The 15383-nt window shown below is 38.7% G+C and overlaps 1 protein-coding gene across 11 annotated transcripts in view; it reads right to left on the reverse strand.

Moving 5' to 3' along the window:
* Nucleotides 1-3914: 3914 nt before the first annotated feature.
* Nucleotides 3915-15383, reverse strand: part of ENTPD1 (ectonucleoside triphosphate diphosphohydrolase 1) — a 117360-nt gene continuing 105891 nt past the window's right edge. For 8 of the 11 annotated variants that reach the window (XM_036829465.1, XM_036829466.1, XM_036829463.1 and 5 more), the window contains 3 exons: nucleotides 11092-11208; nucleotides 9137-9274; nucleotides 4607-6949 (listed from right to left, as the gene is read on the reverse strand). In XM_036829465.1, coding sequence (XP_036685360.1) covers nucleotides 6743-6949; nucleotides 9137-9274; nucleotides 11092-11208 — 462 coding nt within the window. In that variant the 3' untranslated portion in view covers nucleotides 4607-6742. Of the gene's footprint in view, nucleotides 4339-4606; nucleotides 6950-9136; nucleotides 9275-11091; nucleotides 11209-15383 lie in introns of those variants that run through there. The other 3 variants (XM_036829459.1, XM_036829458.1, XM_036829460.1) reach the window with 2 other exon arrangements.

Consider the following 15383-nt stretch of genomic DNA (forward strand, 5'->3'; position numbering starts at 1 on the left):
GATTTGCTGCTACACCAAAATGATTCTGCTATTCTCTTTAACTTCATAATCTAAAAAATAAATAGGCAAGTGTAGCTGTGGTCCTGATTCTTCCTGCAGCTTGAAGAGGGGCCTATAAAATATGTCCCACCTCCTTTCATGCAAGATGCATCCTTCTATTAAGGACCTTAACTCTCTATGTACTTTTCCATGTTGCACCATGCAATGATTCTGCCCACCTTCACCATTTGACTGTTGGTAAAAAGTATATTTTACTCTTTTCCATGAAGTTTGAATCCTGTTTTATCTCTGATTATAATTAACACTTGTTTCTGCAAGGTTAGCAAAATGATGACAATTGATGAATTCTGTAATGGGCACATGGATGTGTATTGCATTATTCTACTTTGTGTTTGAAAATTCTCATAATAAAAAGTTAAAAATAACTTGTTTCTGTTTAGACCTCTCTGTCCAGATGATAATCGAAGAATATATCCTTCAAATGGATTTAACTGCAGGAGACGGAGCAGATTCACACCATATTCTTCACAGGGACTTCCATCTTCATGCGTATTCCTAAAAGATGGTTCACTTGACTAATGTAGAGGTAAAAATCCAAGAGGTACGGAATAGCACAAAAAGTCATATTTTTAAGCTACTGATTATAAATATGTATGCCTGTATATTGATGAGCTTTAGAGAGAGCATTATGATTTACCATCAGAAAAAACTTCAGTTGGTATTGAGTAGTTCACTTTACGAACAGCCCACCATTTACCTATCTTTGCCCCTTTCTCATTGTTACTCGGCCAAAAATCATTTCATAATAGAAAATTTAAGTTGTATGTCAAAAGGCAACTTGTGTTATTACAAAATGAGCCATCTACATTTTAAAAAAATATTTAAGAGTATTTATAAATATAAGGAAACTAACAGTGTGGAGTATATATAATTGTTGCTTTTTCAAAATCAGAAATCTAATTTATTGAGGCTGTACTTTTAGTTCCATATGCTAATGAATTGCATTTCTGATTGTAAACTTTGTAAAAAATAATTTCCTTATGATTTATTTTTTTTCATTTTACAAATAATTCTTGTGTGCATATGGCAAGAGATTGTAGCTTCTACCCAGCTGGCTAGACTACAAAATCACAGCATTTTAAAACCCATCAGAACTCTTTCATCCTTGGTAGAGTGACAGCAAAGAAAGAAAGCTATCAGAGACAAAAATAATAAGAAACCAGCAGAAATTTTAAAGAATCTTTAAAAGTTGCATGTAGGCTTGCATTATGGATCACCTTCCAGATCTTTCTCACAGGGTTCTACCAAGAGCACAGAGGCAGTAACTGAAGGCTAGGGGCAGGGTGAAGAGCTGGGAGAAATCCCTCTGAGGCACACCAGTTCTTCACTTGAGTGCCAGGCAGTGGCTCCCCAAAGGCAGAGGGCAGCACAGACAGAAAACTCCTGAGGCACAGAAAACTGACAAAGGAAGAAACACTTGGGGATTGTTGTGTAGCAGAGGGAGTAAGCTTTGTAAGTGGCAGTTGAGCTGGCCCACTGTGGAACAGGCTGCCAAATGAAGTATGGCAGTCAGGTGGTAGATGGCCACTTATCTGAGAGCCATTAGAAGGAACTCCATGGAATGGTAAAGTAGTCTAGATCTTTGATACCCAAAGTTTGGTCCCCACACAGCTGTAGTGACATCACCTGGCAGCTTGTTAGAAATGTAGAACACCTCAGCCTCACCCCAGACCTACTGAATCATTTTTTATTAATTAAAATTAAGTAATTTTTACCTCAACAAGACCCCTGGGTGAGTCATATACACATTAAATTTTGATAAACATTACCTTTTAAGGTGCATTCTAATCCTTAAAATTCTACTTTCATAATATGTACAATCAATTCCCATGTAGTGAGCTATATTGAAACTAAATGCATGGTCCAGAAGGAAAAGTTCAATGTGGGTAAACAAAGAAGGCTTCACTGAGGAATCAGGAGTTGAGCTGGTCCTTAAAAGCTGGAGGAAGAGGATGGTCATGTCAAGAGATAACATACATCAGGATACTGATGCAGAAATAGTGGTATGGACCAGCCCATCTGGCAATGGACAGAGCGATTAACTAGGACTGTTACCTCAGTTCCTGCTAAAATACCCCTGAGCCCAACTTTTCAAAAAGAGATAGGTCACATATCTTGTCCCCAAGGAGCTTAACCCAAATACTGAATAGAATGGTCTGAATGCTCTAATGGAGGCCCAGGTAAAGGGCTGTGATAGCACAGGGAAGAAGCAGTTTATTCTGACTTAGAGATTTGGAGAAGACTTCACTGAAGAAGGGTCATTTGAGCTGAGCCTTAAACGTAGAGTGGGGCAAAGGTGCTCCAAGTTGAGCAAATAACCTGAACAGCTCTGGGTAAAGAATCAGTTTACCTTGGCTACAGTGTAAGGAACATCAGAGGGTGGAGTGGGATGTAAGCCTGGGAGAGCTTATAGGCATGGATCAAAGGGCCTGAATGTCTGTTGGAGAGTATGACCTTATTTCCTAGGCAATAGAAAGTCACCAACAGTCTTAGTTGGGGAGCAATGTGATTAAGCCCATTTTTTATAAAGATTAATCTGGAAGTAATAGTTTGGAGACAAGATCACTGTTCCTGATATCAGATCTCTACTGGGGTGATAACAACAAGATTGTAAAGGGGAATCAAAATGAAAAATGCTGCAAAGGCAGAATGGGCAGGTCTTGGCCAGGACAGGCCCCTGTCACTTCAACATCGATAAAGTTGATTCTGATCTTGGTTACTTGAGGCAGTGGTGGCATTAATCATGATAAAATGCAGGAGGAGGAGCAGGGTTAGGAGGAAAGGTAGAGTTCAGTTTAAGTCATCCTAAATACATACTGTTCCCTATCTAGCTCACATGACTTTCCTCCCCTCTCTTCTTAGAACTTCATTATAAGAAATGATGTTCTTAGGTGACTGTATCTCACTTCTCATTGACTAATCCATGTTCTCTGCTATTCATCATGCAAAAGGATATAAAAATAAAAAGTCAACTCAGATGCTGATGAGAGTGGTGCCATCATTATATCATCAATTTAAATTTAGAAATTAAGTTACTTAAAATAGAGAAATGCAAAAAGTACAACAATGCTTTTACCACATGCACAGTCCTAAATGCCACTTTTGAAAGAGAAGGCTTTTGGAGACATTCCTTTCCCCTTTATTAAAAAATCCATTATACCTGTGATAAAACCAATTATGTTCAGTTGTATTAGGTTCTTGTGCAAATAAAAACTTGGGTAGTTAACTATACATTGTCCTAAACATATAAGGAAAATAAATAGATGGTCTCTCAGGAAATCTATCATTTTAGAATGTGAGACTAATTTAGGAGCCGCCAGAGCACCCTGATTAAGGCTGTGAAAAAAAGTTGTAATTGATGATGTCATAGAAGAAATGACATTTTTTAAGAAGAATATTCTTTGGCAAGATAAGTAGATTTGAAGAAAACATACTTTATGTTTTAGTTAATGAGACGCTGTGGTGGATTGAATCATTGTGCCCAATGTTTCACGAATTTTCTGTGTTAGAATTAGTTATTCATGTCCTTTGCCACATGACTCTGCCATTCCTCCCAGTGTTTCTCCAGCTTCCTAATGTTGGGCTTAGTCATATGACTTATTTTGGTTAGTAGAACGTGGATGGAAGTGACAGGGGCCTGTCCTGGCCAAGGCCTGAAGAGGCATCCTGTATTTTCTCTCCCTTTCTTGTGCCCCTACCACTCATCATGGGAACATGGCTCAGGAAGCCACCAGACAAGGAGAGTGGGAGATATACGGAGCAGGCCTGAACCAGACCTACCACCGGAAGTAGATATACTAGCTGACTTGCAGACCCATGAACATGAAAAATCAATGTTTATTGTGGTAAGCCACTGAAATTTTGAGGTTATAAGAAATTTTAAAACATAATAAAACTAGCACAAACTGAAAGAAATACCTGGCTAGTACAGGCTAACTATGAGCAACTGTCATGTTCTAACAAGATAGCAACTATTAGACTCTGAATCAGAGAGGAATGAGACCAATTTCAGTGAAATTCAGCTCATCTTTCAAACTGACAATAAATGAGAATATATTTTAATAGTAACGTTACTATTATGTGGTAAACTTCGCTCTGTGAGCTATTAAGAGACTAATCTTTATTTTAACATTCAAATTTACATTTTGACCATAGAATATAAGCATCCAATTATCTTGTATTATCTTTGAATCCAGATTAAATTTCCCAAAGGTCTTTCATCAGGCATCTTGGTCTGAATAATAGGCATCTATGTCTTCACAAAAAAGGCAACAAAACCTGAGGAGTAATGTGAAATTCTTAGCTGGGATGTTAAAAGCTTGTTAAGAATAATGTTAAACTTCATATATAATAAATAATAGCAAGGATGTTATAGCATCTATAGCTGTTTAAAGAAAATTCCCCCCCTCAAGAGAAAGACAAAGTGTTATTGCCTGTGTCTTTTTAGCTTTGAATGTACTTTTAGACATGTGCTATTCAATATGGTAGCCACTAGTCACACGTGGCCATTGAGCACTTGAAATGGAGTCCTGATTAGGATGTGCTGTAAGTGTAATACATACAACAGATTTCAAAAACTTAATATTAAAAAACAAAAATCTCATTAATAACATATATTAATTACATGTTGAAATGGGTTCTAGGTACCTTCACCATAAGCATCTTTGCCATTGACATCTCTGCCACAAGCACTTCTGCAACAAACATTTTTGTCGAATAACTAATTGGCTGTAAGGCAAATTCCCTGTGAAAGATAAAATAACTGGTTGACAGTTTTTGGTTTGACAGTTCGGTTTCAACTGGTTGAAATGTGTTAGCATTTCTTCCAGTTGGCGACATTATTGATGGCTTTATCGAGCTGGCATATGACAGTGATTTGTCCCAAAAGTTGGTTTCTTATTTTGAAACACACTACAGTGGAGGAGAAAGAGGCCAAGGTCCTGGAAGGTGCAGAGGTGAACCCACATTTCCCACACAACTTTGGAACATCTATCAATGGACACGTGACAATATGCCAAGAACAAACAACAACCGTGTAGAAGCTTTCAAAACACAACACAAAGCTCAGTTACAAAGATGCCTCTAAGTATTTGGAAACTTACATCACTCTTTACGAAGGAAGAAATTTTAGCAAAAAAGAAAAAGTACAATGCAGAACGAGAAGACAAATCAATGAGCAAAAAAGAAAAGTATAAAATGCTATGAATGAAAGATTTGGAAGACAAGTGCTTAGATACAACCCACAAAATAAAATCCGTTATGTGCAAAGTATTGCCATGAATCAACACACACTTTAAAGGTAATCAAATATTTTATATTTCACAATAAGTCTTGAATTTTGTTTTTCGTTTCATTATGTCCTTTTAATTATCCCTCTTTGATTTTCCATTATTTTATCTTTTATGGCAAAATTGCTTTAGAGCCAATTATTTGCAGTGAAAATGTTTGTGGCAAAAATGTCTATGGCAAAGATGCTTAAAGCAAAAGTACCTAGAACTGGCAGCAAAACTTGCAGATGTGGTTCCTGGCACATTTTGTTGTGTAAATACCATGACGGCAAAAAAGGCATGCCACTCTGCACCAATGCAACTCTTTCACTAAATTAAACCCTGGGACAGTAAGATATGGAATGGCTTTAAAACTCAGTGAGCATCTTTGTGGTGCAACTGGTTAGCCTACTTGGCTAAATGGAAAGGTTGATGGTTCAAGCCTACCACAGGATGGTCTTATCCCCAGCCAATAATTTCTTAGTGATGAAAATATTCTGGAATTAGATATTGGTGACAGTTGCACAACATTGTGAATGTACTAAATGCCACTAAATTGTATATGTCATAATGGTGAATTTTAGGTTATATGCATTTTACTGCAATAAAAACAAAACCCCAATAGATGTGTTGGAGGATGCACTTTCCTGACCTTGTGTTGTAACTGTATTTTTCTTCCTGACATGTATACACCTACCAGATAATATGCCCTGATATTTGAATGCCTATGTATATGTACAGCAGCTTTTTAAATAATCTCTGGTCTGGGTGTCCCACTCTAGCATTTTGGCATCACCCAGGAATATGTGACTTACCCACATCCCTCTTTTGTCTTGGATTAACTACTGGATTAACTGCACATCCCATAAATTCCTTTGTAAGACTCTTTCGCCCTAGCACATATTTGCCTAGACTAGAAAATTCTCCCATGCAAAGGGCAGGCTGGGCATGGGATATGTGTCTGTCTTCTCCAAAGGCACTGAATGGCTTTCTTAATAAATGGGAAACAGGAGAGAGAAAGGGTCTGTAAGACCACAACTGAATCAGTTCCCAAGATTCTTCTTTTAGCCAGGGCAACTTCCCAGCACAGGACTCAGGACTCTCAGTTCTTCTGGATAAAGTCAATATTGTTCTTTTATAAAGCAACTATCATGAAAGGAGGCAGGTCTTCAAGACCTACACAAGCACAGAGTACAAAAGAGAAAGGGGGGAGTTTGGAGAGACTCACAAAAGAGACAATGTCTGCCAGGAAGTTCTTGAGGCAGTGGGTGGTAAATACCTCCCATGGAAAGGCTTCAGCAAAAGCCAAGGAAGCTTCATGCTGGTCAAAACTGGCCTTGTACACCACTGTGGAGGAAAGTGCTCCCTGGGCAAGTTTTCTTCTCACTCCAGCCAGCAGATTTCAGCTGTTCCTGCTATACCATGTCTTTCCAGAAATACGAAGGCTTGTGAAAGATAAATATGCCTATTATGACCGCTATGACCAGGATCAGGGAGAAGAGGACCATGAGGAAGACATATGTGGAGTGGGTGAGAGGTGTGGACAGTGGCTCTTCAGATGGGATCATGTTGGTCAGGTTCAGCATGTAGCCCAAAGTCCACCCGACGCTGGTGCTCCGGACCTGCGAACAGTGGGGAAAGGCTGTTGTTTCTGGTCCGAGGATTAAGTGAGCTTTCATGTAACCCTGTCCATAACACTGAGCAACCAGGAAGTGAGAGCACCATGTTCAGTTCTCTAAATGGATTAGTTTTATATTCTGAATTGGGAATATGGCTGTGGGGAAAATGGAGCAGGAGTAAGCGATTAAGAAGGAGAGTGTGGGGGCCTCACTACTAAATCCCCGAAATTCAGAGAGGAATTTGGGGAATGACGGCTCAGTTCTCCTGCCTAGAAGAACTTAACTCAAATTAGGTCTTTGGAAATTTGCATTCTTCTTTTGTTGTTTGTGTGAATGTGGGTGGCTGGGGTGGGGAAGTGGGGGCGGATGACAAGAAGTGGGCAAAGGATGAGAGAATAATGACTGTCCCTGGCCTTGGGCGTCAATGTCAGGCCCAGGAATCTCATCCATACGAAACCAGGACTTCTTTTATGACTCAACTGGGGAAAAACTGGGGAATAATCCCAGCAAGTCAGTCTTACTTGACGTAAGGTGAAAGACTGCATATGCATGAGAAAGGATTATTCTTAAATGAAAAAACATTCTCCAACCCTGCCACCTTCCTAGGAATATTTTCAAGTCACCTCAAAATGTATTGAAATACAGGTAGTCTATGAATAATAAAGAATTGTGGAAATGTTTCTATTACATGAGTTGTATGTGGTCACGGTAGGAAAATCATGAAGTACAGATAATCCTAAAAAAGAAAATAAAAACCACCTCTACTTCATCATTCAGAAGTTGCTGCTATTATCATTTTGTGACATACCCTACCAGTCCTCTCTGTGCGTGTTTTTCACATAAAAAATGGAATTAAATTGTACGTAGAATTATTCACTTAACAATTCCTTGTAAACATCATCCCGTGTCTCTTAAGGGATTTCTGCAACATCATCACTGACATGAACTGCCTTATATGTTCATTTTTACTCACTTTGTTCAATTATTTATAAATCCTAGAAATGGAGCAATTGGACAAAATGATGTACATGTTTTAAGGCTCCTAGCACATGTTGCCAAAACAGTCTTCCCAAAGGTTATGCCAGTTTACATTCCAACCAATACCATGTGGAATGCTCCTCTCCCCTAAACCTTTACCAGTACTGGGAATTAATAATTTGTAAAAAGGTCCATGTCCCTTTATGGGGAATGGAACCGTATCTGACTGCCTGTGTCAAGGAAGCCTCCAGAGTTAGAGGAGTTATCACTTAAGGTTTAGAAATAATGGATCATAGACTGGAGCTCAAAGAATATAAATCACTAGGTAAATTTGACATAGACATATCTCTCTAACAGACAAACTGTGATGGAATGGAAGGAAGACTGGGATGTTAAAACAAAAAAAAAGATTTTAATTAGCAAAGTCAATATTGACAAGAGTGTGGTGGCACTACTATCTTTAAGGCTACTACAGCCCTCTGCTGCCTCAATGCTTTGTTTTGCTTGAAGTCACCGTATTTAATAAAGGGGTAAATTGTTTTTGTCATTAGTGGGTATGGGTTTAAAAGGTAGAGAAACACTGCCCTTGATATTTTTCATCAAGCATGAGTGTGCCCATGAGTCTCGCTGCCGATGTAAATGTTGCTCTATGCCTGGAAACCTTCAGGTAATGCTATGCTAATGCAAAGCTATGGGCTTGCTTCTTTAAGGCTCATGCTAAGCCTGGCTTCTAAGCAAAGGCCCCCATTCACAGCCACTCATCTCGTTCTTCACAGCGAGCTTTCAGATTGGTCAGTCTTGAAGCTACAACCAACAAGGCCTTCACCCCTTGTGACAAACCATAATCATCCCTTCTGGATTCACGAAGGGGCCTTTGAGATGGATGTTGAAGTCAGCACGCAGAATCACTGTGGCTGTTGAAATACTGTTATATTACTTTACTATCTCATTTTTTGTTTTATAAGGGGTTAGTCACTGTTATGTGAGCAGAAAGGCGAGGCTGAGAATGCAAGTAGCCCTCCTTAGATAGGATACCCACAACTGGCTGGTCAACATTATCAGGAGAGCTGGGCACAAAATGCCATCTTGGGTTAGAGGTGAAGTGGTAGGACAGGACATCAGGCCAAAATTTAAATCAGGTTGACTCCTACCTCTTTTAAGCCCAAAGCTGCTTCAGCCACTACCACCCAACCTCCCCCCAACCTAACAAACCTTGCCCATGAAGTGAATATTCTTCCAGGACTCAGCTGTAAAATGATAGCCATTCAGAAGAAGAGCGAGGATGTAGGTGCCAGAAAAGCAGTATTCACTCAGGTACTTCTCCTTCACTTCACCAAAATACATCTGCAGCTGGAAGTGAAGGGAAGAAAACATCATACTTGTGCAACAACAGGCACTTCTCCATAGCCCTCATGTTTGCTATTAGAGCTGATCAAGAGAGGAAAACGCCCCAGCTCACATGGGCCTGAGAGTTGGCCCCTGCAGAGAGCTTTGGGAGTGGTGCTGCACTCCTTCAGTGGGTGCAGAGGTTCACAGTTTAGGGTCTGTTAAGGAATCTTTTCCTCCACAGGGTTCTATGAGACATTGATAAGTGTTCTAGGAAAAAAGTAGTTTCTGTGGTCTGATAGGTTCAACAACACTGAATTTTACTATAGTTTGCCATCCCTTGTGAAACTTGAGTTTCACAATCACAGTAGCATATTAAAAACTGTGAAAAATCTTGCATGAAAGAAATCTATTAATTTTTGCTTAACCAGAGTTTTCTGTATGCTCTTGACCAGTCTTTGGTTTAGAGCCTCTATAAGCATCTCGAGGAAACAGTTTCATAAACAGCCGTGCCACTCGGTTAGGTCTCTGGACTAGCATCAGCAGCGTCCCCTGAGAACTTGAATCCTCACCCTGATCTGCCAATGCAGAATGTGCTGTTTAATATGAGCCCCGTACGATCACATACATAGTAACATCTGACAAACACTGCTCTGGAACCCAGTTTCGGAAGCATTTTGCTCAAGAATCCAAGGTGCTCGTCTTTCTCCACAGATCACCACTAGCTGCAAAAAGGCTCCCCTAAATGTTTTGTAAAGTGCTGAGGCATATTTGAGCTGCTCTTTCCGAAAGCCCTGAATACCCTTCCTTCATGTTCTAACCCAGACAAAATACTTAGAGAAAATTTCAGATGTCCAGGCTCTTGCACAACCTTCCTTCCTCTGTTGTCAGTGCCCATGAGAACAGCCTTCATTTTTAATTAATTGCATATCTTCAGAATGAAAGCACTGGTCACTTTTGCAATCACTTTTGCAATCTCTCTTAAAATCACTCATTTTAAGTCACTTTTGTCAACTTAAAACAGCTGCTGTTTTGAGCCACTCCTAGGTGATCTGTTTTGGTAAATCAGAGTAGACTCCATATCTTTCTCTCACGTCCCTGGAAACTTTCATCAGGTAGCACTGGATCTTGAATGACTCAGTGCCTCAGACAAGAAAAAATTTGTGCTTCAAATTTATGAATAAGTAGGAGATATCTTGGACCTGTCTGATGAAAAAAGGGTCTTACCACAATGGTGTCTGTGGCAGATTCTGTGAATTGCCTGTCTTCCCTGGGGGTTGGGGGAAGGAGTGGGCGACAATGTGCTCAGCTCCAGGAAGTAGCTCATGATGGATCTAGGGCTCTAAGCCAGTCATAAATCCTGCATCCTGCTTTCCCAGCCAGTCCTGGCCAATGAGATGTAAGAGAAAAGACTACTAGGAGCTTCTGGGATAGCTTTTGCTTTCCTATAAAAAGGAACAGATGTATCTGGAGCTATCCTTCTTCTGACCTTGAACACGGCTGTGATCCCTGAAGCTACACCTTGCTTCCATGAGGAAACAGGTCTAACAACAACTGAAGAATGGCTGAGATAGTCAAGCTGCCCACCCCATGCCAGCAACTGCCTACTTCCGGACTTCGAATTAGGTGAAAACAATAAGACCTTTTTTGTTTAAGCCATTGTATGCCAAGCTATCAAGGAATGCCAGTGAACTTACTCTTAATTGAGTGTACCATCTAGGCTTCTCTAACATGTGTGCTGGATCTTGGTCACATTAGCATGACTTGAAGAGCAGACTCACATCCTCCATGCTGTCAAGGGCAGAGAGCAATGGTAACAGATGCTGTTTCTAGTCACTTACCTCTTCCCAAGGCCGAGAGCAGAACTTTTCCAATGTGTTAATCATCTTTTTATGAGTTGACTGTTCCTCTGATGTAAGGTTTAAAAACTCCATCACATAGTAAAAAGCTGAAAATGCCTGCAAGAGAAAAATGCTGAGTTTGGTGCAGTGTCCAACACAGAGGGACACAGATTCACTCTCCAGAAGGCCTAATGAAAGTGCCTGGAAATCTCTGATGAGTAAATTATGGATCGGGTGACATTCCATCCCCAACAGTTGCTTCCTTCCTGGAAGGGGGTCACTTTGCTGCTGACATGCATTTCTGAGCCATCTGGTAGCTAATTTTCTCCATAATTTTAATGGGAGAGTCAGGGAGAAAGAAAGATGGGGGAAAAAGAAGATAAGAGGAAAAGTTACAAAAATCCCATCTTTAAAAAATTATGTATTATGTATGAATTTTTAAAAATAAAATCTGGAAAATTCTATACAAAGGTAAATAACAGGAGTGATCTCTGGCAAAATTATAAGGGTTTTTTTTCCTTTTTATTTATGCCCTTTTTTTGTCTATTTTTATAATGTACATGTACTGCCTTCTTTAAATAGCCAGTGTTTATTTAACAAATATTTATTGCAGGTCTATTATGAGCTGGGCACAACTTAAAAGTTTTAAAAAATCATCATCATCATACATGAGAACTACGTAAAAAGTTAAATAAACAAATGAGTAAAAAAGAAAACATTCTAGAGAAATGGAAATAAAAATAAAAATAACCAAATGGGACTTAATCAAACTTAAAAGCTTTTGTACAACAAAGGAAACCATAAACAAAACAAAAAGACAACCTATAGACTGGGAAAAAAATATTTGCAAATGATGTGACCAACAAGGGATTAATTTCCAAAATATACAAAGAGCTCCTACAGTTTATAAAAAAACCAAAGAACAAAAAACAACCCAATCAAAAAATGTGTAGAAGACCTAAACAGACATTTCTCCAAAGAAGACACACAGATGTCCGACAGGCACATGAAAAGATGCTCAATATCACTAATTATTAGAAAAATGTAAATCAAAACTAAATGAAGTATCACCTCACACCAGTCAGAATGACCATCTTACAAAAATCTACAAACAATAAATGCTGGAGAGGGTGTGGAGAAGAGGGAACCCTCCTACACTGTTGGTGGGAATGTAAATTGGTGCAGCCACTATGGAGAACAGTATGGAGGTTCCTTAAAATAACTAAAAATAGTGTTACTATATGATCCAGCAATCCCACTCCTGGGCATATATCCAGAGAAAACTCTAATTCGAAAAGATACATACCCCCCAGTGTTCATACCAGCACTATTTACAACAGTCAAGACATGGAAGCAACCTAAATGCCCACCAACAGATGAATAGATAAAGAAGATGTGGTATACATACACAATGGAATACTACTCAGCCATAAAGAAGAATGAAATAATGCTGTTTGCAGCAACATGGATGGACCTAGAGATTATCATACTAGATGAAGTAAGTCACAAAGAGAAAACAAATATCATATGATATCACTTATACATGGAATCCAAAAAAGTGATAAAAAAAGAACTTACTTATACATGGAATCCAAAAAAGTGATAAAAAAAAAACTTATACATGGAATCCAAAAAAGTGATACAAAAGAACTTACTTACAAAACAGAAAGAGACTCAAAGACATAGAAAACAAACTTATGGTTACCAAAAGGGAAAGCGGGAGGAGGGGGAGGGGTAAATTAGGAGTTTGGGATTAACATATACACACTACTATATATAAAATAGATAGACCCAGCTCTACCCACCACCAGTCCCTCCCATCAGGAAGCTTGCACAAGCCTCTTAGATAGCCTCATCCACCAGAGGGCAGACAGCAGAAGCAAGAAGAATGACAATCCTGCAGTCTTTGGAACAAAAACCATGGTCACAGAAAGACAGACAAAATGAAAAGGCAAAGGACTATGTACCAGGTGAAGGAAAAAGATAAAACCCCAGAAAAACAACTAAATGAAGTGGAGATAGTCAACCTTCCAGAAAAAGAATTCAGAATAATGAGAGTGAAGATGATCCAGGACCTTGGAAAAAGAATGGAGGCAAAGACCAAGAAGATGCAAGAAATGTTCAACAAAGACCTAGAAGAATTAAAGAACAAACAAACAGAGATGAACAATACAATAACTGAAATGAAAACTACACTAGAAGGAATCAATAGCAGAATAACTGAGGCAGAAGAATGCATAAGTGACCTGGAAGACAGAATGGTGGAATTTACTGCTGCAGAACAGAATAAAGAAAAAAGAATGAAAAGAAATGAAGACAGCCTAAGAGACCTCTGGAACAACATTAAATGCACCAACATTTGCATTATAGGGGTCCCAGAAGGAGAAGAGAGAGAGAAAGGACCCGAGAAAATATCTACAGAAATTACAGTTGAAAACTTCCCTAACGTGGGAAAGGAAATAGCCACCCAAGTCCAGGAAGCGTAGAGTCCCAGGCAGGACAAACCCAAGGAGAAACAGGCTGAGACACATAGTAATTAAATTGACAAGATTTAAAGACAAAGAAAAATTATTAAAAGCAACAAGGAAAAACAAAAAATAACACACAAGGGAACTCCCCTAAGGTTAACAGCTGATTTCTCAGCAGAAACTCTACAAGCCAGAAGGGAGTGGCACGATACATTTAAAGTGATGAAAGGGAAGAACCTGCAACCAAGATTACTGCACCCAGCAAGGATCTCATTCAGATTTGACAGAGAAATCAAAGCTTTACAAACAAGCAAAAGCTAAGAGAATTCAGCACCACCAAACCAGCTCTATAATGAATGCTTAAGGAACTTCTCTAAGTGGGAAACACAAGAGAAGCAAAGGACCTACAAAAACAAACCCAAAACAATTAAGAAAATGGTAATAGGAATATACATATCGATAATTACCTTAAATGTGAATGGATTAAATGCTTCAACCAAAAGACACAGGCTCACTGAATGGATACAAAAACAAGACCCATATATATGCTGTCAACAAGAGACACACTTCAGACCTAGGAACACATACAGACTGAAAGTGAGGGAATGGAAAAAGATATTCCATGCAAATGGAAATCAAAAGAAAGTTGGAGTAGCAATACTCATATCAGATAAAATGGACTTTAAAATAAAGAATGTTACAAGAGACAAGGAAGGACACTACATAATGATCAAGGGATCAATCCAAGAAGAAGATATAACAATTATAAATATATATGCACCCAACATAGGAGCACCTCAATACATAAGGCAAATGCTAACAGCTATAAAAGAGGAAATCGACAGTAACACAATAATAGTAGGGACTTTAACACTCCACTTTCACCAATGGAGAGATCACCCAGACAGAAAATTAATAAGGAAACACAAGCTTTAAATGACACAATAGACCAGATAGATTTGACTGATATTTATAGGGCATCCCAACTGAAAACAGCATATTACACTTTCTTCTCAAAGGCACATGGAACATTCTCCAGGATAGATCACATCTTGGGTCACAAATGAAGTCTCGGCAAATTTAAGAAAACTGAAATCATATCAAGCATCTTTTCCAACCACAACGCTATGAGACTAGATATCAATTACAGAGGAAAAAACGTAAAAAACACAAACACATGGAGGCTAAACAATACATTACAAAATAACCAAGAGGTCACTGAAGAAATCAAAGAGGAAATCAAAAAATACCTAGAGACAAATGACAACGAAAACACGACAATCCAAAACCTACTGGATGCAGCAAAAGCAGTTCTAAGAGGAAAGTTTATAGCAATACAATCTTACCTCAATAAACAAGAAAAATCTCAAATAAACAATCTAACCTTACACCTAAAGGAACTAGAGAAAGAAGAACAAACAAAACCCAAAGTTAGTAGAAGGAAAGAAATCAAAAAGATCAGAGCAGAAATAAATGAAATAGAAACAAAGAAAACAATAGCAAAGATCAATAAAACTAAAAGCTGGTTCTTGGAAAAGATAAACAAAATTGACAAACCTTTAGCCAGACTCAGCAAGAAAAAGAGAGAGAGGACTCAAATCAATAAAATTAGAAATGAAAAAGGAGAAGTTACAATGGACACCGCAGAAATACAAAGCATCCTAAGAGCAACTCTATGCCAATAAAATGGACAACCTGGAAGAAATGGACAAATTCTTGGAAGGTTATAACCTTCCAAGACTGAACCAGGAAGAAATAGACAATATGAACAGACCAATTACAAGTTATAAATTGAAACGGTGATTAAAAATCTTCCAACAAACA

Source organism: Balaenoptera musculus, chromosome 16, assembly GCF_009873245.2.
Source record: "Balaenoptera musculus isolate JJ_BM4_2016_0621 chromosome 16, mBalMus1.pri.v3, whole genome shotgun sequence".
In the NCBI taxonomy this organism is placed as follows: Eukaryota; Metazoa; Chordata; class Mammalia; order Artiodactyla; family Balaenopteridae; genus Balaenoptera; species Balaenoptera musculus.